The sequence below is a fragment of the Nymphaea colorata genome, chromosome 5 (assembly GCF_008831285.2).
Source record: "Nymphaea colorata isolate Beijing-Zhang1983 chromosome 5, ASM883128v2, whole genome shotgun sequence".
In the NCBI taxonomy this organism is placed as follows: domain Eukaryota; kingdom Viridiplantae; phylum Streptophyta; class Magnoliopsida; order Nymphaeales; family Nymphaeaceae; genus Nymphaea; species Nymphaea colorata.
In genome coordinates, this window is record NC_045142.1 from 25191727 (window position 1) to 25215741 (window position 24015).

General features: G+C 40.5%; 1 protein-coding gene across 1 annotated transcript; it reads right to left on the minus strand.

The window, feature by feature from the left end:
- Positions 1-5346: 5346 nt before the first annotated feature.
- On the minus strand, positions 5347-7166 carry LOC116254109 (glutathione S-transferase F13-like). Its single transcript, XM_031629217.2, has 3 exons — positions 6879-7166; positions 6165-6216; positions 5347-6038 (listed from the first exon to the last, which is right to left on the minus strand). The coding sequence occupies exons 1-3, from the start codon at positions 7023-7025 to the stop codon at positions 5593-5595; spliced, it is 645 nt and encodes a 214-aa protein (XP_031485077.1). The 5' UTR covers positions 7026-7166; the 3' UTR covers positions 5347-5592.
- Positions 7167-24015: the final 16849 nt, after the last annotated feature.

Below are 24015 nucleotides of genomic sequence, written 5' to 3' on the forward strand. Positions count from 1 at the left end.
ATTTCTTTCCTTTCACACAACCTTATTTTTTAATTATTTTTTGAAGTCCACAATCATTTTTGGACCTTGAAACTGATCGATCACAATTCATTGTATATGCACCAAATGCCGAATGCTGCCAGACAACAAAAAATTAAAAATCTGTTATTCAATACATTGTAAACATTTGGTATGATTATTGTTTTTTAATATTGAATTTTATTATTTTTAACTGTCCAACAACATTTGTGGTCGGACAGATTTAACTTACAAACACACACATCCTAATATATTTATAAAACTATTTTTATATAAAAAAGATGCTTTGAATCAAGTTGTCTTCCAACACATGTTGGTTTTCTATTATAAAAGGTTGATGTTATGAGAGCTATTCATTTTTGTTTATTATGAACATACTATTAAACTTAAAACGATTAACTTAATATATATTTTGCCTCAACATATCTTAACAAAGTTAGATATATATAAAAAAAAATTGTAGTTTTAAAATTGTGGACGAAGTGTGAACAACTTTAAAAATTATATATATATATATATATATATAGAGAGAGAGAGAGAGGATGAATGATTATTGTTTTTTAATAATAAAGTTTGTTGATTTTTAACTATACAACAACATTTGCCGTCTGACATATTTAAATTACACACATACACATCCTAGTATATTTATAAAAACAATTTTTATATAAAAAATGCTTTGAACCAAGTTGTCTTACAACACATGTTGCTTTTTCTATTATTGATGTTATGAGAGCTATTCATTCTAGCTTATTGTAAACATACTATTATCACCTAAAATGATCAACTTAATATATATTTTGCACCAACATATCTTAACAAAGTTAGATTTAAAAAAAAAAACTTTCAATATCATATTTAAAGAGTCTGGATCTCATCACTGACTTAGTTGTAGCATGTATTCTACGATGTCTCACCATAATGCTGGTATTTGTTGTCCGGAGAAATTGTGAAGGTTATTTTGGAAATAGTTGTAAATGTGACGGTTACAAGAAATATATGCAAAATTTAACTCCAATATAGAATTTTGTCCTTTCGCGGAAAGCCATAAGACGAGAAAGCATCTCAGAGGAAGATGCCGGAGGATATTTTTTCGTCACAAAATTAAGACGCATGCCGTTGTCCAAGCAACCATGTGAAGTGGGTCCCAATTCCAAGGGAGTTATACATTTCCCTTCAAATATGTCCCCAAGCGGTCACACAAAGTTTGAACCTTCGCACTCTCAAACTTTGTTCCAAATGTTTTTTTTTTTTTAAATTTCTCATAAAATGTAAAAAAATTTCTTAAGATTCTATTTAGAAGGGGATGATGTGTACAAGCTTCGCATATTCAGGACATAGTTCTTCATAGCTCCATCTTATTTTATTAACAATCTTTTATATATATATATATATATATATATATATATATATATATATATATATATATATATATATATATAAACTATTAATAAAGTAAGTATATATATATGTGTGTAGGACAATCAATGCCACTTTGACATGCTGCATTATAAATGGACCACAAAATATGAAAGCGCACCACCAACTGCGTCGAAGGAACCTTCCTTCCCAGGTGACAATTCACAAGTAATAAAATATTAAGGGGCGTTTGCATGACACCTTCATTTTACCCAGTTTTGTAACGAAAGCAATTTTCGATGAGTTTTAATTTTTTTTCTTTGGGTTTGGGTAACGCCTCCAAAGCCTTGTCTTCGAATAACCTAAAATGGCCCGGCCGGGCTTTTTATTTCCTTTTACAAAACCATGATTTATCAAAACTGGGTTTTTTAGAATAGAATTTTGGTGGCATCCGATTCCGAATACTTTAAAACTCTGGTTTTGAAGTGTCATCGGAACACCTTTAAACCAGTGGCGGAGCCAGAACAGTCCAACCTCTGGATCTGAGTAGGGCCAAAGTAAATTTAAATCTAAAAAATATATAGAGTGATTAAAAAATATTTTTCTTTTCAATGTAAATTTTTTTTTTCATTTTGCCAGGGTGGAGCCATGGCCTAGGCGGCCCCCCCCCTCCCTCCGCCCCTGCTTTAAACAATGGCGGAGCCACGTTGTGGCTGGAGTGGGCAATTGCTCATACCAGACCACTAAATTTACATTATTTATTTATATATAAAAACCTCATTAATTTTTAATTTTTTACATATGAGTGCCCCTTCAAGTTTGAAATGTTCAGTTAGGATGCCCCATAACAAGAAATTTCTGGTTTCCCCATTGCCTTTAAATGAGCATTCCTAATAAAAAAATTATGAAAGTTGTGATGTGTAATGACGAACTTGCATCAAATGAACATTTTTTTTTTTTTTTTTTGATAAAAGAAGTATAGAGGTCCTTAAAAGTTCAATTTCTTCTTCTTTGATGGCGATCAAGCTTTGACGAGTAGAAACTAACTCCGTGAGTCAAAATCACCAAAAAAGTAGTCCGATAGGCCGGCAATATTATATTCATCAACTATGCATCTATAACAAATTTGAGACTCGATTCATTTTTATTACATGTTCAGTAGTAGAACCATTCAAACTCAAAGGCCCTTCAAGTTCGAATATTTGATGTCAAAGATGTCATGTAGTTTTCTTGTTGATAAAGCAATGCATAAGAGCATAAGAGGTTAAGTGTGAAAAAAAAAAGGTTATCTTGAAGTGCCTAATACACCATCCTTCAATATTAACACAGTGCATTCTAGTATAAATTATTAAGGATCTGTCTAACATCAGCTTGTGAATTTTTATTCCGAAAAACGTTCATCGAAGAGACAAGTCGTCCCCCAGCCCTCCGGGTCTAAGGCTATGTTGGCGCCTGCAAGGGGTCGACATCTATTTGTGAAACGGGCAACCGGCCATCTACCAGCCACTGGCTGAAGTCAATATACCAAAACAAGGAAAAAGATGCTGTGTCTATCTTTCTTGTCATCGTCATTAATAGAGTTCAGGTTAAAGGCGGAGCCATAAATTTTTCATAAGGGGGGCCGAATTAAAGTTTTCAAATTTTGATAGGGGCTGAAATATTATTTTTTAAAATTTTTATATAAGATAAGTAAAATTTTCTAAAATTCACATGTAATTTTGTTTTAATTTTTTTTTGAAGGTAAGGTTTTTATTTTTTCCTAGTTCTTATTTCTCTAAGATAAATCAAAGGTATGTATTTCTTGACCTATATGTATGGGTTGTTACTATGTTTATTCGGAATTTTCCATTGGTTTTTGTTATTAGTATTTTCAGTGGTCATCTTAGCTTGAACTTGAATTTCTTCCAAGTCTTTTAGAGATTGGTCATCTTCTTCAGAGACCGCTTGGTGATATTGTTTCTTCAAATGAAGGGGATAAATAAATCATGGTTAAAGAGCCAAATCTAAACCTTTTTTGGATGAATTTTGAGTTACAGCCTAGTAAACAAAGGATTATCGAGTATATTTCAGAGCAATCAGTAAGATATTCTTCATTCGGACCTTCTACTGGTAATTGGTGTAGTTCGGCTAATGTTTGAAAATATCAATTGATGATTTCTAGAATTTAGATGATTTCGTCAAAACTGTGGGGCCAGGGCCCCTGCGCTGCGTTCCTTGGCTCTGCCCCTGACCTTGAAGACCTTGACCATATAAGTAAAGCTGGGTGTCGGGCCGGGCCGCCGCCAGGCCAGGCCGGCCCAGAAATCCCGGCCCGGGCCCGACAGCTAGGCCCGGGCCCGATAGCTAGGCCCCGGTTGGCCCGGTAAGATAAAAAAAAATATTTTTTTTAATTTTTTGGTTTTAATAATATTTTTTATTCTTAATAAATACATTTTATATTAAAAAATATTATTTTATAATTAAAAAATATATTTTTAATTTAAATGGACGGGGCCGGCCCGGCCGAATACCCACCCCTACATATAAGGAAGGCATAGAGTGGTAGGTTTGCGACTTTGGCGAATCTGGGATCCAATCTTCATTTGATTGCATTCTATCTAATCTTATCTAAATCGGGTCAGATCATCATCATGCAAATATTGGATTTAGGTTCTAGTTAAGTTACCGAACTACAAACCCAGATTTCATTACTAGAATTGATCATTTACTCCGCAAGGTAATTTGATTTTTTTTGGGTCCCCACATATTTCCCATTTGAGTTTTTAATTTAAAAAATTAAAATATACGAATTTTATTACGTTGATTCAATAGATGAAGGTGTACAATATAGTTTGTACAATATGGAGGAACGTAGGAAGTGGGCACATTTATTGGATTTTCTGAAAACTTTGAATTTTTAGAAAGAAAAAAAATTAGTGGTTTTTTAAGAAAAAAACCATAATGGGAATTTCATAATAGTCCTAAGAGGACCCTAACAAAAAAAGTGGATCATGATTGATATATTTAAGTAAATATTGAAGTATTTATAAATTAGATGTGTTCTTTAGAAGAAATAATTTAAATATATAAAATATTTGTGCCCCTCCTTAAGGGGCCTTTGATTGCCTTGGATTTGAGATTCTCAATATTTCTGAACGGGAGCATCTGATCTTAAATCCGACCATTTCTTCCTACAAAGAAGCAAAGTAAGAGTCTTTAAGTGTGGATCTTAAGTTTTGACCTACCATGATTTTTTTGTAACATCAGTAAAAATATTCGACATCAGATTCATGGATTTCAAATCCTGAGCAATCAAATGCCTCTTAAAGGACACAATCCATATTATATGTGCATTAAATACAACTCATAGGTTTTGGACATGAACAATAGTTAATCGAACTTGGTTGCCGCAACCAACCACATTTCCTTACCAAGTCCACCTAATATGAGCAAGTCACCTAATTTCATTTGTACATATTAATGCGCTGCTCTACTACCTAAAGAGATTGGCATATATAATTGATAAAACATTATAAAAATGCGGTAAACGTAATATTCATCCCCATCTTATTGCTAATTAATAAGTCAATTTAGATTAGCTAGAGATGTCAATGAATCGGATACAAACAAAGAAACAAATTGAATTTCTTAAAAAAAGTCAGAAACGAAAAAAAGTTACTTGAGAGATCTGATCACATTCGGATTTAAGAAATGACATCAAATCAGATATACATTCAGACTTGATTTTAAAACAATGTCCCTTTGGATTCTAATTCAACTCCAAATAAATATCCCATATCCAATATCCATATAAATTGCAAAATGAGATCTGGAAAGTCCAATTTAGATTTGGAGCCAGATATGAGAATAAAAGTTGGATTGGATTCTGATGGCTGAACATGAAACTATATTTAGATTGGTATTTGTCTTTTTTCATTATTTGTGCATAAATCCGGATTCAAATCTGAATATGTGAACACCCGATAAATATGATAAAAGGAATTTTCCATCGAATCTGATCACAAAGGATTCAGACCACGGTGTTCATGCATAGGATTTAAAAATTTTCAACTCAAAGTTGGTTGAAAAATACTTCGAGGTCCACATAGCGACATGATTTTTACATAATGTCACTATAATGTTACTGTTACCAAACGGAAAAGCACACAAACACACAAAAACACCAACACCAAGAGCAAATGGCTGCATGAAGAGGGGCTTGCTTCTATGATTCAATCAAAACTTCATGGGCTCAGAGACCTTCTTCCAGGCGGCGCGCGACGATATGTCTTCCCACCAGGCGCTGACATGCATGCGCGACGTAATGAGGCCGGAGTGCGGCGAAGCCATGATGTAGTGGAGGCAAGGAAGGTGGTGAAGGTCAGCCAGAGAGAAGTAGTCCCCAGCCAGGTACTTGCACTTGGACAACCTTTCCTCATATACATCAAACACCTTGTTGAGCTTCTCGCACTGAGCTCGGACCAGGGCCTCGTCGGGCGCCTTGCCAAAGGCCGGTCTCATGACGCTCTCGTGAATTAAGACCGAGGCCGGCGCGTCGAACTGGTGGGCTTCAACTTCCATCCACAAGCCCACAATGGCTATCCCACCAAGCTCAGGCCCGAGGAGGTCCGTCCCCTTCTCCTTGTACTTGGAAGCAATGTGGTCTGTGATAGCTCTTGATTCTGTAAGAAGCGAGATTCATAGCATGTTCAGTACAAAAATGTTTTGATCGGCCGAGCCGAGCCTATTGAACCAACAACAGGCAGACTGAGCTCAGTAGAAGAAAGACTAGGTCTGAGAAAACTCACCAAAAAGTACGGTTGCATCATCCTCAACATATGCAGGGATTTTACCAAAGGGCTGCCAAAAGAAAGATAATATTGTTCTTTCAGATATGGAAAATATACTCACATTTTCTTTGTTCTTTTATAATGAAAAAGTTTGTGAAATGAATTTTACTAATTAAATAATAAACTATGATCAATAAGCATTAGAGAAAACTCGCTATTTGTTGGAGACATAATAATATTCAAGTTGAAGAAGGTTCAAAAGTTCAACTGAAGTGCATTATTTGGGTGAACGAAAGCTGCCCAGATGAGAGCAAAAGCTCCTTTTTCTCTTAGCTTCAGGGGCGAAGGTAGAATTTTTTTTTTTGTTGCAGGGGTTAAACTATATTTTCAAAACTTTAACAAAGGCCAAAACATAAGTTTTCAAAATTTTATATAGGTTAAACTAAAGTTTTTAAAATTTACAAGTAAATTATTTATTTTCAAGCACGGGCATACATTGGGGCTTGGTTTGGAGACACTTTACTGTCAACTTGGTGCCGCACTTTATCCTATCGAACTACAAACACTTCTCTTCCTACATCACCAACTTGACCAGCTACACTATGTGTGTTTTAACTTTTGCCTTACCACTTAAGTGCCAACTATATAAAAAGGAGAAAAAAAACATGGCTAACTCAAAACCCCCTTTCTGAAAAAAAGAAAAAGAAAAAGAGGCAAAGTGAGTGAGCCAACATTGAGAGAGAGGTAAGGTTGTTGCTTATGCTCTCCATTGAGGACATCAACATGGATGAGCTCGTAGTCGAGCCCCTTCTCAAGTAAACATGCAAGCACCCGCGCGGTATTCGTCGACCTAGGAAGGCCATAGACCTTGATGCCCATTCTTCTTTTCTCTTCTTTCCTTTCCTTTTCGTGCTAACGGAGAAAACCTTCCTCGCCGTGCTAACGGAGAAAACCTTCCTCGCCGAGAGACCTAGAGGCACTGGTTTAACATGATGCACCTATCGTTACCACCACAACTCACACTCACTTCACTTTACATCTTCTAGTATTTATATACAGGAAAGTCAAGTTCTACATCTAGAGAGAGAAAGGGAGAGATGGGTGTGAATGGTAGCAAGGTAAGGTAGGTACACTTGTGGCACATGCAGCAGCTACCACTTCACCTAACATTTCAAACTTTATAAGTCATTTCTATCTTAGCTTCAATTGATTATATGGCCAGAGTTATTCTAACATTTGATTCATGCACCAAGAGGTCAAAGAGACTCCATTCTTTAGAGGAAACCAAGGGCAAAGCAAAAAAATTCTGACTAAAGGACACTAGGTATAAAATTTTAAAATTTTTATGGTCAGCAATTTGTAAATAAGAAAAATTGCTAGCAAATATCAATACAAAAATAAGATTTTTTTTGGGGGTTCCGTGTACATCAAATTCCCACACATAGCCCACACCTATCTCCGCTCCTGGCCAGAAAGATATGCGACCATGTAGGAGAGATTAAACGGAACCGAAATTGGCCGTGACCACACTTGTTTATTATTTCATGTTTAGAAAGCCTACTTGATGTCCGAGTGGAAAATACTGACCAACTTTTAACGAAGAACTCAGAGCCAAGTCTAATTCTTAGATCAGTAGCTCTCTTTTTGCAGCACACGGAGTTAATGCCTTGATGATTTAAAATGGAAACTGACCACTTATCAGCTTCTATACTGTCCATTGCACCAACCCTCTTGGAATCCACCAATATATTGTTACCTAAAATCTTGATTTATATTTCCTTTTATTTGTAAATTTGTAATTCATCAACAACTATTTAAAGTAGTCACTTCTAATGTAGAACTCATGTACACGCCACCTTAAAGCATGCATGAATTTAAATAATTGAACTTTTATTATCAATTAAAAGATTCGTTTAAGTCATGGTATACTTCCTGGGGCTGGTTTCAAGTGGTCCTGTCCCATGCGATCCGGTTTTATCCGAATTGTGGTGTTTGCAAGTATAAGTGGCTGAGCCATTAATTTTTGGCTAAGATGCAGCAGTATTTTAAATTTTAATCCTGAAGGGGCACTTACTTTAATTTTATAAATTTTAACTTTTGGCTAAGATGCATCAGCCCTCGACAAGATGTCCATACTGACAGGTTATTACTGCCGTCAAGTAAAACTATAATCGACGGTTCTCTTACTTTCACCCAATGCTTTCTACCGTCAGTAAACATAAGGTTTTTTTTTTTTTTTTTTGTAGTGCGCGCCACTAGTAAATACTAGAGAAGAGAAAATGCACTTAAAGGTTTTACGGCTGTTCTCAATAGGGTTTATGACCACATTTCTTATTGATAAGAGAGATAGATTTTGATAATTACTTTCTCATATCAATTTCCCATATGAACACGTTTATGTTTGATAGTCTTAGATCTAATATCAAAGGCTGAGACCAGAAATTGAAGTCCAACAACCGGATTTCAAAATCATGTATTTCAAATCGTGGTCCGGCCCATGTAGGTCGCAGATCTAAGGGGCAACGTTTGATAGCATCTGATCTGAGATTCAATATATACACAGTTGAAGCAAGCATTAGATTTCACAATTGGGGATTTCGGGTCCACATTAAATTATGAAAACCATGGATCAGTAGTCAAAGAAATTAAGAGGAGGAGGAGTCTGGGTCGGACTACATACTCACAATTTTAATGTAAATCAGCCGCCTCATTTAAAGCATTAATTCACTATTAGTATACTTCCAGACAAAGACTGCTTGGGGGTGAGGCCCCCATCCTTTTATTGCAACGAAATTGAGAAATATGTACAGCAGCTCATCGTAGGGCTTTCTATTAATGGGTCCCACATGTTATCTATGGGATTCTATTTGGTATACAATACATTGTCCGGAATAATCATCAAACGATTAGAGGCTTCAGGAAGAGGCCATCTCTTGCAAATGGCAAACCTGCTCAAGAAGCTATTGCTGACCAGTGAGTTGATCACAATGTCAGACCTGCGTAGTGTTGCTTCCAATCACCATCATTCATTCGCCAGAATGTAAATTCGCCTTAAGTTATCATCCATGTTAGCAAAAATCCCGATGCAGTCCATTAGAATCTCAGTCTCTGGTTAGACCATACTGAAACCGACCTGCGGCGTCTCTAATAAGGCCCGCCCTCCCTTTCCTGCCAGCCTTGTACCATGAGGTGATGCTGATTTCAACCCATGTATCATCTTGATGAACTCCATGGGATACCAGATCATAGCCAATTACAAATTTTAACCCATTAAGAATCGGTCCACTGAACGTTCCACCAGTGCTCACTGCAGTGCGACCAAAATTGCTTCACCAAGTTGCCAAATGGTATCTCCCTTTATGCTTAAAGTGATCGCGGGTTCTCCAAATGAACAAGATTGCCATATGGAAACTATTTTTCCAACATTTATCTAGAGTTTTGTCTTTGAAGCCTTTCTTAAGACACCTGCTGAGTCCTTGCGTGAGGTTTTGGGGACTCCAATGCCATGGTGCAGCCCTCTCTAACTTTACTATAAATGCAAATCCAAACGGATCGAACTCCCTTGTAGCCGAAGAAAAGGTGTTTGATATATTCAATTACATGGCACCTGGAAGCGAGAGATAGACCTTGCTTTTGCACGAGGCCATCTGCAGGAAGACGACCGGAACTACCTATATAGACCACCCAGGCAGCCCTTGGGAGTCGTCTCCCTTTCCAAACTAGCATATTGTCATTATTCTCACTACCTTTCTTCCAGATTCTTTGCCAGATTTCGTGTCAGTTGATGCCACCTTTATCTCCATTCTTCCATACCAGAACATCCGACAACCCAGCCCAAAGACTAGGGCAAGTGAAGGGGGTATTAAGTCTGGCGAGGAAGTCCATTATTATTTCCCGTTCTCCTCTATGATCTCCTTAACCGGGCAGGTGATGATTTCTTGGACTAGATGGACGTGGGATATAGGGATCTTGTCAATCAGACATTTTTCTCTCCAATGGTTTGTCCAAAACTTTGCCAAAGCACTATTGCCAAACTTCCAAGCGACTTTCTCTTTAATCCTGCTCCAGGACTGCAACGCCCTTCACCAAGCTCTGGACACCCTTTTACCCCTCATACTACTGTCGAGCAGTCCTTTATGCTCGCAATACCAAACTTTAACCAGGGACGCCTAGGAAGAGGCCTGCTACGACACTCGGAAAACTAAAAAGGCCATATTGGCCAGGTTAGTTTCCTTGATGTCTCTAAGGCCTCCACCTCCCTCTAATTTTGGGAGGCATAGAGTGGACCAATTCATACGGTGGTAACTTCTACTGTCTGCCATATCGCCCCAAAGAAAATCAATCGCCATCTTATTCAACTGTTTACAGGTGGTAGCGAGGATTTTAACCACCAAGATCCAATAGCTTGGCACCAGAGAGAGAACGTGCTCGATTAAACTCAATCGGCCTGCAAAAGAAAGACATTTATGTTTCTAGAGTGCTACCTTGTGGGAAGATAGAACATTGTTCCTCTGTCACGTTTTTCGTCTGGAGGGGAATGCACTATTGCCAAACTTCCAAGCGACTTTCTCTTTAATCCTGCTCCAGCCCATTTCACGCTTCATTTGAGAAAGCACCCGACTGTCCATGTTGAAAGGGAGAACTGAACTTTCGGCAATGTTCATAACCAGGCTGTGAAAGAAATGTGAAACAAGAAAACAAGAAAGTGACGACTCATGAGGATGAGTATGAGTAACTCTCTTGTATATCTCTTGCAAGAATATACATTGTATTATATACTATAATTTGTGATCAGTTACATAACCTTACAAGAATGGTATAGCTATACAATGTTACAACATTGAAACATATATGGTAATAATTCAAAATTCTTTCTATAGTTTGAGAAGATCCTTCACTCGATAATCCCTGATTGATAACTTTCATATGTTGCATATCTCCTTGTCAAATCTTTCCTTAACATGCTCCCTCAAGGTGAATGTTGGTTCAACCATGTTTAGCTTGTCTCTAAACAGGTTGAACGAATTAATGCAGAGAGCTTTCGTCATTCCATCAGCCAGTTGCTCAGCAGATCATATGAATTGAACTTAGATATTTCCTTAATTTACATGGTTTCAAACGAAATGAAAATCCACTTCCACATGTTTAGTTCGAGCATGCAAAACTGGATTGGCTGCAAGATATAATGCTCCAATGTTGTCACACCAAAGAACATGTGAAGATGATAAATTTATCCCCAGTTCTTTGAGAAGTGATTTTAGCTAAAGAAGTTCAACAGCTGTACACGCTAAAGATTTGTATTCAGCTTCAATGCTAGATCTAGCAACAGTTCGTTGTTTCCTAGACGCCCAAGATGTGATATTATCTCCTAATAATACAACAAATCCACCTGTAAATTTTCTATCTTCTGGACTTCCTGCCCAGTCGGCATATGCAAAGGTGCAAAGTTGTAATGCTGACGATGGTTTAAGATGCAATACATAATGACTGGTTCCACTCAAGTAATGCAGGATTCGTTTAACCATTATCCAATGATTCACTGTAGGAGAGTGCATGAATTGGCAAGCTGGATTGACAACAAATGCTATGTCTAGTCTAGTAAGAGTGGCACATTGTAATGCCCCCACCACACTTCGATATAAGGAAGGATCATCAAAACGCATTGGAGATGACTCTTTGTCTTTATTAGTACTTATCGGTGAAACAATGGGCTTAGCCTTGACCACATTAGCTCGTTTGATGATATTGGAGATATAAGATTGTTGACATAGATATATCGAATGTGTTGTCCGTGCGACTTCGATCCCAAGAAAATATGATAAGAGTATAAGATCTTTCACTGAAAATGTATCGTGTAGTTGTCGAATAACCCAGTCAACAAGAGATGGGGGCGATACAACAAGGATTATATTGTCAACATAAATGAGCATATAAAGTTTGATAGTGCCTTTGGAATAAATAAATAATGATGCATCAAATTGTGAGTTGAAGAAAGCAAGCTTTTGGAGATGACAACTGAGTCGATGATACCAAGCTTGAGGAGCTTGTTTGAGACCATAGATGGCTTTTTCTAGTCTGTATACATAAGTAGGATGTTCTTGATCTTCAAATCCTTCAGGTTGAGTCATATAGACATCTTCATTAAGATAGTTATTAAGAAACACATTGTCAAAATCAAGTTGACAAAGAGGCCACCCATATTGCACGGCTAAAGACAGTAAAACCCAAATGGTAGTGGGTTTTACTGTTGGATTGAATGTTTCCGAATAGTCGATGCCTTCTTCTTGTTGGAAACCATGAGCAACAATTCGTGCCTTATGTCTAGCTATGGTCCTATCAACATTCCGTTTAATTTTGTACACCCATTTTGAGCTAATAACACGAAGACCAGGGCGTCTGGGAATGAGATGCCATGTGTGATTTTGTTTGAATGCCTCAATCTCATGTTTCATAGCTTGTTGCCCGTCAGTATGCTTAATCGTTCTTTAAACGAGGTTGGTTCCTTCTGATCTAGCATAACACAAAAGGTTTCTGGTACCAAGGAATTGGTCATCGACCTTGTGACCATAGGATGAGATCGGGGAGATCATTATGAGAACATGATGTAACAAGAGGTGATAAGAGGCTTGGTTGTTGTGGTATGGACCTATTTGCAGCATGACCTCATGAAAAAGAGATGGGCATGTCATGACAATCATTATGTGAAGCTGAAAAATCAGTGACGTGTGACATGAGAGAACTTTGTTGTCTACATAGTACTAATGCATGATTGAATAGTGAAAGAGTGCTATTTGATATGCTGGCTCAACTAGTGGAGGACACATGTTGTGAGAATGGCTATGTTCAAGATTAATATTTGTACCTTGATCAAGTCTAACATTGGGTGTCCATAGTGAAGGATAAAAAATTGTTGGTGACTGCTCTTTATGAAATCTTTCATAAAAAATCACATGTCGAAATATAAGAGTCATTTAAAGTGTGACATCATAACAAATATACCCTTTATGTTTGCTTGCATAGCCTAGAAAAATGCACCAAGTGGTCTTTGGTTGGAATTTGGTGCTGTAAGATAAAGTGAGAAGTGGATAACATATTGACCCAAAAACTCGTAGGAGAGTGTAATCAAGCACCCTGTCAAACAACAACTGAAATAAAGCTTTTCGTTTGAGCTTAATAGTCGGTAACCAATTAATGATGTATACTGCAGCCCTGAAAGATTCAACCCAAAATATGTAGTTGAACCCTGAATCATGCAACATACTCAAACCAGTTTCTACAACATGTCTGTTCTTTCTTTCAACTATGCTATTTTATTTAGGTGTATAAGGACATGAAAATCGATGGAGAATTCCATGTTCTTCACAGAACGATTCCAACGCCTTGTTGCAGAATTCACAGCCATTGTTTGATTGAATGGTGGAAATAGTTGAATTCAATTGTTTCTCCACAAAGACTTTGAAATTGTGAACACAATTGACTACTTCAGATTTTGTCTTTAGTGGAAATATTCATGAATAGCGAGAAAAATTATCAACTATCAGAAGGAAGTATCTGAAACCATCTTTAGAGAATGCAGGAGCCGGTCCCCAAACATCTCTTCCAGATGGTTGTTTATGCATTTGACCAACAAGACAAGATTCACAAACATCTCTTCTAGACGAAGAGTTTATTGAAATTAAACAACTACAACTTAAAAGATTCACAATCCTTTTACTCGCATGTCCTAACCGACGGTGCCATAGCTCATAACAAGTTGCATTATTCTGGCGTGAAAACCAACTGCAAAAGGCTGTTCTTTCTTGATTCTTGCTAGCTCTCTTAAGCATAATGGGATAAAGTCCATTACACTTCTTTGGTACCTGAACAAGAATCTTGTTTGTTCGTCGATCCTTGATCACAAAATCATATGGTGAGAACTCAAAGATACAGTCATTGTCCGTAGTAAATTTTCCAACCAATAACAAATTGTAAGCAATAGTGGGGAAGTAAAGAGTATTCTTGAGTTTAAAAAAATTCCCATCAACATCAATTAATAGATCACCAGTATGATTAATAGAAAGGTGAGAACCATTACCAATCATGACGTTCTCTTGTCCATCCAAAGGAGCTCACGTTCTCTTGTCCATCCTAAGGAGCTTTGTGGTGCATCATATCATCATTTTCTATAATATGATTTGTAGCACCTGTATCTGGGCACCAAGACTCATGGCAAAGTAGGCTTAAGGAATGTCGTAGCATGTACGAGTTTAGTGCCCCTTCTGTCCACAAAATTGGCAAACAATAGGAGGGCATTGATATTGTGTGTTAGCTATACCAGATCGCTGTTGTGACTGGGGCTGATTGCCATGCCCTTGAAATAGATTTTCACGACCACCATGATTTCTTCCTCCTTCGCCGCAGAAAAATCCTCGGCCTCGATGCTGCCTGCGAAAAATGTTGAACCCAGTGTGGTTGATAACCTGCAATGCTGGCTGAACAACTTCAGTCGAAGTCGACTTAAGTATGGCAAGCCGTTTTTTCTTGATTGAGCAGAAGATCAAATAGTTCAGAAAATGAAAGTTTTGATGATGATAGACGTAAGCATGGTTGTAAGACTCTCATATTCTGATGACAATTCATTAAGAGTGACTTGTACTAGATCTTGATCGAAAATTTCTTGACCAGCTGTGGATAAAGTATCCGAAAGAAATATGATTTTATCTAAATATGCTTGCATAAACATACTTCCCTTCTTGATCAAAAGCAACTCCTTACGCAACAACATGATTCTCAAAGGGGACTGAGAACCACATGATTTCTCAAGGGTCGAAGATGTATCATAAGTAGTTTTGGTGCACATAATCTGCCCCAACACAACTTTCGTGACCGTTGTCTTGATCCAGCTTAATGCAAGACAATCCATTTTTCTCCATCCAACAAATTCTGGATTCACTTCAGTTATGCGGTCCTTTGTCATCTCCTTCAGTGGTTCGAATTGGGTCCCATCAACGAAGTCAAGAAGATCTTGAGAGTCCATTACTGACTCTAGTTGACTTCGACATAACAAGTAGTTATCACGGTTGAGTTTGACCAAGACCTGTGCAACAACAACATTCCATTGTGTTAAAATAGATGTAATGGGGAACCAGGTCCATTTCTGGACCCGATCCCATGGGGCACGGGTACCGAGGCCGGCTTGGTACCCTAGGCGGCATTCTTCTCTCCCTCCTATATAATCTACACTTAAGTGTAATTGTGTGATTAAGTGAATATAATTTTCTCTCTCCTAAGGTTGCGGTGTGCACCTAGGTCAGAGCTTCCCGTGGTTTTTTCCTCTTTCTGAGGTTTTTCCACGTATATCGTGTGTTCCTCTCTTCTTCTTTTGTGTGTTGCATGTTTCTACATGGTATCAGAGCCGTGAGATCGTTCGGCTTCGTCTCATATCTTCGTAGTCGCCCTTGCACCGCTGCCGCCTGCGCCGTTAGGGTTTCCCGCGCCGCCGCCATTGGGATCTTCTGCGCCGCCGCCGTCAGACGATCCAGCGCCGCCGCCTGTTGCCGCTTGTGACTTCCGCTGCCGTGGGTGTCTCCTTTTCCGCCGTCGGACGATCCAGCGCCATCCCCTCTTTCCGCTGCCGTGGGTGTCCAGCGCTGTCACGCCTCTGCGTCGCCGCCGTCGGGCGATCCAGCGCCGTCGCCGACACCTAAGGTTCCGTGTGGTGCTGGTGTTTCAGCCGCTGCCGTGCTGTCTTGTTGTTGCCTGGTGTTGTGTCTAACTTGACTGCTTGTGATGGCGGAAGAGATTGCACCTAAAAGTGATATGGCCTTTGACGCGGGCAGCGCTCCCAAGAGCGAGATCTTGCCGGTTCAGGTCACGCCCATTCGTCTGACTAAAGACAATTATCTCTCTTGGTCTGCTGCTCTCGAGATTGGGATAACGAGCCGTGGTCGTCTTTCCTATATTACAGGCGACAAACCGGCGCCCAGCAAAACTGATCCTCAATGGGCGACGTGGGTGTTGGAAGACAGTCAGGTTAAGGTGTGGATCATCAGCTCTGTGTCCGCTGATATTCAGCCTCTTATTCTGCGGAAGCCGACTTCGTTTGATATGTGGACTGTGCTTGCAAGGATGTATGGTCGCAAGAAAAGGGTTCTGCGTACGTATCAGATTAAACGCAGTATTTATTCTCTGAAACAGGGTGACCTGTCTGTTGCCTCCTTCTATGCAGCCCTGAAAACTAAGTGGGAGGAACTTGATTATCATGTGAATGATAACTGGGACTGTGGTTCTGATCATGCTCGGTACTGGGAAAAGGAATGGATGGACCGGACGTTCCTCTTCCTTGGAGGCTTGCGTGATGAGTTTGAATCCATTCGGAGTCAAATTCTCAATTGTGATGAGATTCCTGGAATAGAAGATGTTTATGCCAAAGTGGAATCCGAGGAACAAAGGCGTCAAGTGATGCACATTGACCCCAGTCACGGGACTGGTCCCTCGGCCTTTGTTAGCCGTTCTTCTGTGTCTGGACCGCGCCCTGTTAGGCGATGTACACATTGTCACAAATCAGGACATTCTGTTGACTTCTGTTGGGATCTTCACCCTGAGAAGAGACTTGTTCGTGGTCGCCCTCCGTCTAGTCGGCGAGGTCCTCTTGTGCAGGACTCAACTCAGAGTGGTTCTTCAAGTGGTGAAAAATCGAGGCTTTCCCCTGATCAAATCAAGGAACTACAAGCTCACATCAGTCGCCTTTCTACTATGTCAGAGGACACATCTACGTCTGATGGAGCTAAATTAGCTCAGGCTCTTGTTGCTACAAGTGATCAAGGTAATTCCTCTCCCGGTGATTGGATTGTTGACAGTGGGGCTACTCATCATATGACCGGGGACCCTAAGATGTTTCAAGAATACAAGTTGACTTTTGGGCAGCAGCGTGTTTCTATGGCTGATGGTTCTTCTATTTCTGTGGCTGGAAAAGGGAGTTTATCATTACTGAACAAATACTGTCTTCATAATGTCCTGCATGTTCCGAATATTCCCGTGAATTTGTTATCTGTCAGCAGTATTACCAAAGAGCTAAACTGTAATCTAATATTCTCTGTTGATCGTTGTTTACTGCAGGACTTGGGGACGGGGCAGAAGATTGGGATTGGTTCGGCTATTGACGGTCTCTACAGAATGCCAGTACAGGTTGCCTCTGCTTTGATTTCAGCTACCAGTGGACAGTTATCTGACGTGGAGGACAGATCCGCTATTATGCGCTGGCACGAGAGACTTGGTCATCTTCCTTTTCAGTTGATTAAACAATTGTTTCCTAAGATGTTTCGGTCTGTTTCTTTGGACACCTTCGCCTGTGAAGTGTGTCAATTGTCTAAGCATGTTAGGGCCTCGTACCCTATTTCGTTCAATAAAACCGGCCATCCTTTTGCTTTGGTTCACTCTGATGTTTGGGGTCCTTCGGGAGTGCCCACTGGTCGTGGTTTTCATTATTTAATGACTCTTATCGATGACTACTCTCGTTGTACGTTCGTGTACTTGTTGAAAGAACGTAGTGAGGTTCCCGGCATTGTCAAAAACTTCGTTGCATTTGTTGAAACTCAATTCCAAACCCCTGTTCAGACCCTTCGTACTGACAATGCTCGAGAGTATGTCTCCCTATCCCTTGATGACTTCTTGCGAAGCAAGAGTATTATACATGAAACATCCTGTAGCTACACACCTCCTCAGAATGGCGTGGCTGAAAGGAAGAACCGTCATTTGTTAAATGTCACCCGGGCCATTATGTTTCAACGTCATGTCCCTAAGCGGTACTGGGGTGATGCACTTCTCACTAGTGCTCATCTCATTAACCGTATGCCTACTCGTGTGTTGAATGGTCATTCCCCTCATTCTGTTTTGTGGCCTAATCAGAGTCCCTGGCCTTTGACCCCTCGGGTGTTTGGGTGTGTTTGCTTTGTCCATGATCATAGTTCCACTCTCAAGAAACTTGATCCTCGGTCCATCAAAGCGGTCTTTTTGGGGTATTCCTCCACTCAGAAGGGATACAAGTGTGTTGACCCTAGCACTTCCAGAGTCTTTGTCTCCAGGGATGTTACCTTTCATGAACACGAGGCATACTTTCCTACGAATCCTCTTCAGGGGGAGTGTTTAGGTGAGAGAGTGGACGAGTATTCTTCGCATCAGTTGATTCAGTTCACAGATTTCTTGGATTACACGGCTAGTTCTCCGAGTGTGAGTGTGGTTGACACAGTCAGTGAGGACAGAGACAGTCAGATGGAAGGGGGCCCTGTGGAAGAACAGTCCCGTGATCATTTGTTTGGTCAGGTTTACAACAGGAAGAAGAATGATGTGATGGAGGTTGTTGATGTTACCAATCCCGATCTTGTGAGCTCCCCGGATGATCCAAGTCCAATGAATGAAGATCTTCCCATAGCCCTACGCAAAGGCACCAGGTCATGTACTTCTCACCCTATTCAGAGATTTGTCTCGTATGCTAAACTCAGTAAAGACTACAAGTGCTTTATTACCTCTTTATATATGGCTGTTATTCCCAGGTCAGTGGAGGATGCCAGGGAGGATCCCAAATGGCTACAGGCCATGACAGAGGAGATGGACGCCCTGACAAAGAACAATACGTGGGAGGTTGTTGATATTCCTAATGGAACTCACTTAGTTGGTTCCAAGTGGGTGTTTACTGTGAAGTACAAACCTGATGGCACTGTAGAACGCTATAAAGCTCGTCTTGTTGCAAAGGGGTTTAGCCAGAAATATGGGATTGACTATCTTGAGACGTTCGCTCCCGTTGCTAAACTGAAGACAGTAAGGGTCATCTTAGCTCTGGCAGTACAAAAGAAGTGGAGCATGGACCAACTTGATGTCAAGAACGCCTTCTTGAATGGTCACCTTGAGGAAGAAGTCTATATGAGCATGCCGCCTGGATATGCGCAGAAAGGAAAGTGTTGTTATCTCAAGAAAGCATTGTATGGCCTCAAGCAGTCCCCTAGAGCGTGGTTTGAAAGACTAAGGGTTGTGATGAAGACTAATGGATATAAACAGGGAAATGGTGATCACACCCTCTTCATCAAGCAGAGAAATGGTCTGGTGAGCCTCCTACTAGTATATGTTGATGATATGATTGTCACAGGTGATGACGAAGAAGAAAAAAGGAAGATGAAAGAAACGTTAGCTGCTGAATTTGACCTCAAAGATTTGGGTAAACTGAGGTATTTTTTGGGAATTGAGATTGCTAGATCTGAGACTGGTCTTGTTATGAGCCAAAGGAAATACACTTTGGACCTTCTAAAAGAGACAGGTAAACTGGGATGCAGGCCCTTTCTTACTCCAATGGAGTCTGGCACAAGGATAAGTATCAAAACTGGGACGATCTTGGATGAGGAAGGAAAAGGGAGGTATCAGCGGCTGGTTGGTAAACTCATTTATCTCACCCTTACTCGCCCGGATATTACGTATGCTGTGGGTGTGTTAAGTCAGTTTATGCATGCCCCTACTGATTGTCATTGGAAGAGTGCTGAAAGAGTATTGGGATACTTAAAGAATGACCCAGGGAAAGGACTGCTCTATACTCGACAAAGTCAACTCAGTATTGAAGGATACTCTGACGCCGACTGGGCAGGTTGCACAGATACTAGAAGGTCTACCACAGGATACTGCATCTTTCTTGGAGGTAACCTGGTGGTATGGAGAAGTAAAAGACAAGAAGTTTGTTCCAGGTCCAGTGCTGAGGCTGAATACAGGGCGGTTGCCATGGGGGTTACAGAAATGTTATGGCTCAAAATTCTGTTAGCAGATATTGGGGTGAAAATGGAAGAGAAGATGAGGATGTATTGTGACAACAAGTCGGCTATTAACTTGGCAAACAATCCAGTCTTGCACGACAGAACCAAACATGTGGAGATCGATCGCCATTTCATACGGGAACGCATAGATTCTAAGGAGTTGATCCTGCCCTACATGAAGTATGAAGATCAAGTTGCTGATGTTTTAACTAAGTCTTTATGTACATCTCAATTTGAGAAAAATGTTAGCAAGCTTGGCATGTTTGACATGTATGCCAAGCTTGAGGGGGAGTGTTAAAATAGATGTAATGGGGAACCGGGTCCATTTCTGGACCCGGTCCCATGGGGCACGGGTACCGAGGCCGGCTCGGTACCCTAGGCGGCATTCTTCTCTCCCTCCTATATAATCTTCACTTAAGTGTAATTGTGTGATTAAGTGAATATAATTTTCTCTCTCCTAAGGTTGCCGTGTGCACCTAGGTCAGAGCTTCCCGTGGTTTTTTCCTCTTTCTGAGGTTTTTCCACGTATATCGTGTGTTCCTCTCTTCTTCTTTTGTGTGTTGCATGTTTCTACACATTGAATAGGCATCGTGGCAGCCATGGAACTCAAACACCACCAAAAAATACAGAGAATACTAAGGAGTAGAGATTCAAAGGCAGAGTTATGCAAAAATCGAGAACCACACCTTATCAAAGGGATTTCTCTCTCTCCGTCTAAGATCAGAGACGCAGACGTCGAGCAGCCCTATCGACAGTTTTGGTGGCGTGAGAGAAGGGGGCGAGAGGAGATAGCACCGGTCATTCAAGGAAATCAGTTGGGTGTGGCCGATTTCCCTCTCTTTTTTTTTCACATGCTAAACTAGCACCGACCGATTTCCCCTTTTTCACGCACTGAAAAGAGGACTCGCAGATAGGCGACCAGAAACCACCTGATTCTGGCCAACTCTGGTACTGAATATAGTCGAGCACTAGTCCGATGAAAAGAAGACTCCTTAGCGATGCTTCCTGTGCAACCTCGAGGGGATCTGCTGAGCAAGGAAACATCGCCGAGTTTTTAAGGTGAAAAGTGGAAGTTGATTTCCTTTGTTTTACAAAAGATGCAGTAAGAGAGGCAGTCAGAAAACAGAAGGTTCCAGCCGGCTCAGGCGACGGTTTCAAGTAAGGATGGGCTCCTTGGAACCACAATGAGCAAGGGATGTTTCCTGAGCAGCGTGAGGAGCAACGGAGGCTGACACCAGTGACAGTGTGTAGATGAACAATATCAGATGTTGTGTTTCCCTACACTGAAGAAGAAGAAGTTGCAAGCCGAAAAGCAGAAGGTTCTGGCGACAGTTTTGGTCAAGAATGGGTTTCTTGGAACCGAAACTAATAGAGGATGAAACTTGAGCAGTAAGAGGACCAACAAAGGTTGGTACCTTTGTTGATGTGCAAGTAATTAGGAACACTCAAAATAACTATGACTGAACAAATGGACAACCAGAACAGAGGAGCACCAAGAACCACACAGATAGCTCTAGTATCACGAAAGAAATGTGAAACAAAAAGACGAGAAAGTGACCACTCAAGAGGATGAGTATGAGTAACTCTCTTGCATATCTCTTGCAAGAGTGTACCTTGTATTATATACTGTAATTTTTTATCAGTTACATAACGTTACATGAATGGTACAACTATATAACGTTACAACATTGAAACATATATGGTAATAATTCAAAATTATTTCTACAGTTTGAGAAGATCCTTCACTCGATAATCTCTGATTGATTTACTCGATAATCATTGATTGATAACATTCATCCATTGCATATCTCCTTGTCAAATCTTTCCTTAACAGGTCGGAGCATGAGAAGAATTCGTCCAAACACACTTTCAGGTTTTGCAAGTCCTGTAATAGGTCTGCATATAACGTGGAGAAAGGGGAAGTGGTACCAGCCCCCATGGACGTGATCTTAATTTGCTTACTATTAATGTGTGCTTGAATGCTGTGAGTGAGCATTTCCATAACAGTGATAAAAAGGTAGGCAGAGAGTTGGTCCCCCTACCTTAGACCTCTCTTGTTCTCAAACCAAATCTCGGTTGATAAGAAGCGCCGATTTGACTGAGGAGACGATTGTCATAATTTTCGGAATCCATAGTTCATGAAAACCAAGATGACATAGGGTAGCCTTCAAGAATCCCCAATCAACTCTGCCGTAAGCCTTGCTTGAATCGATTTTGATGCAAGCTGCTTGCTTCTTGTTGTTTTGAAAAATGTGGACAATTTCTTGGCTGAGTAGAAAATTGTCTTGAATGCATCTTTCTTGCAGAAAAGTGCTTTGGTTCTTGGACATAATCATGTTAAGGATGGGCCGCATGCATTGGACCATAATCCTAGTAATGAATTTCAGAGTGCTAGTACAAAGGGAGATGGGCCGAAGTTTGTCCACCTGCGTCGCGCCTTACTCCTTTGGCAGAAGTATAATGTGGGTCTTATTGATAGATTTAACCAATCTGCCGGAATAAAAAAAATCACATATAGCTGTTGCTACTGCCGCCTGCACAATGCTCCAGTTTTTCTGAAAGAGGGTATTACCAAACCCATTTGGGCTAGGCGCGGATTCTCTATCAGCCTTGATTACTGCCCACTGGATTTCTGTTGCAGCGACATGTTTCAAAAGTTCAGCATTCTCCTCTGGCAACACTGCAGGACCTGGAGTGAGGGTATGAGGTAAGCACCAAGAACCATGGGTAGTCCCTAATAAACCAGCAAAGAAATCCTTGCATGCCGTAAAAATTTCAGGCATATCTGTTAGGACATGTCCCTCGTGGAAGATGGTTTCGATTTTGTTCCTCCGTCTCCTCCCAATAGCGATCCCCTAGAAGAATTTGGTGTTTAGGTCTCCATCCCTCATCCATTTGAGTCTAGATTTCTAACGCCATAGACGCTCTTCTAACCACAATAGCATGGAAAGATCGCGCTTGAGATTGCATTCTTCGTCAATGGCCTCAAGATGGCCACTTTCACTTTGGGACTGTACATGCTTGATTTTGGTCTTAACCTCCATTATTTGTTGTGGCAGATCATTGGCTCCACCCTTGCATCAAACCCTTAGCTTGTCCTTGGTGGCCTCCAATTTGTGAATGAGTTTAATTATCGCGCAGCCCGTCGTGTCCACCACTCAGGCTAAAAAAACTTGGTCACTATACCCAACCATGTCCTACCAATACTGAAAGTGCCGAAATGGGGCACAACCCCATGTTCTAAACCTGCACTTGGAGATGCAAAGAAAAATAGGATTGTGATCAGATATTGTCCTTGGATGCACTTCAGGTGCATCATCAATTCTGGATCACCCACCCAATGCTTGGAAACATAGCACCTATCGATCTTCAACATATAACCGACACACTGCAAAGGTTCAAGGCTGCACCAAGAGTGGAAAACTAATCCTTCATAATTCTGAAATTGGTGTGCAAAGAAACCCCTATCGCCATGAAAGTTTGACCAGATGAGATAATACAGAATTGAGAGACAATCCAATGAGGATGAACATACCAATTTTGAAGCATCACTGTCGTCGGATCCCATAGAGCAATGATGCGCACCCAATGCCTCGACAGGTGAATGTTGGAGATTAGGCGTCTGTCTGGGATCTTGAATTAGAACTTCTAGAGCTGTTCGGAATTAAGCTTGGTGTCAATGGCAAAAGAAATGGTAGACTTCATAGACCTAAGAGTTCGTAAGAACTGATGTTGGGCTGGGGGAGGCGCCAGCCTGCGGACATTCCATGCACGGATCTTCATGAGCAGGGTAGGTTGTGGCCCCTCCCGTCTTGGCTAACCATTGGGTTGTTTGAGAAGTTGTCAGCCTTGTCATCAGCCATCACCTTTGAGACGAACTGCACCACACCGATGCTAATTTCCATCTCGTCTGAAGGGGATCCCTCCTAATACCCTCGATCAGACCCCACCGTGGCAAGGTCTTGATCTTCTTGGAGTCTCCCTCCTGCCTTCTCAAGTGTGTCGCTCACTTTAGGTGGACTGGTTTGCATTTTGGCTTCATTAACTTCCTTGTGCTTGAGAGTTATTTTCTTAACCTTCTTAGCCAGTTGTGCATT

What these genes read in the sequence shown, in the direction of transcription:
- LOC116254109 (XM_031629217.2), bottom strand. Translation starts at nt 7,025, where the DNA reads ATGGGCATCAAGGTCTATGGCCTTCCTAGGTCGACGAATACCGCGCGG. An exon ending in AACCTTACCTCTCTCTCAAT is followed by an intron (nt 6,217 to 6,878) that starts GTTGGCTCACTC and finishes TTCTTTTGGCAG; the next exon opens with CCCTTTGGTAAAATCCCTGC. An exon ending in TGATGCAACCGTACTTTTTG is followed by an intron (nt 6,039 to 6,164) that starts GTGAGTTTTCTC and finishes CGCTTCTTACAG; the next exon opens with AATCAAGAGCTATCACAGAC.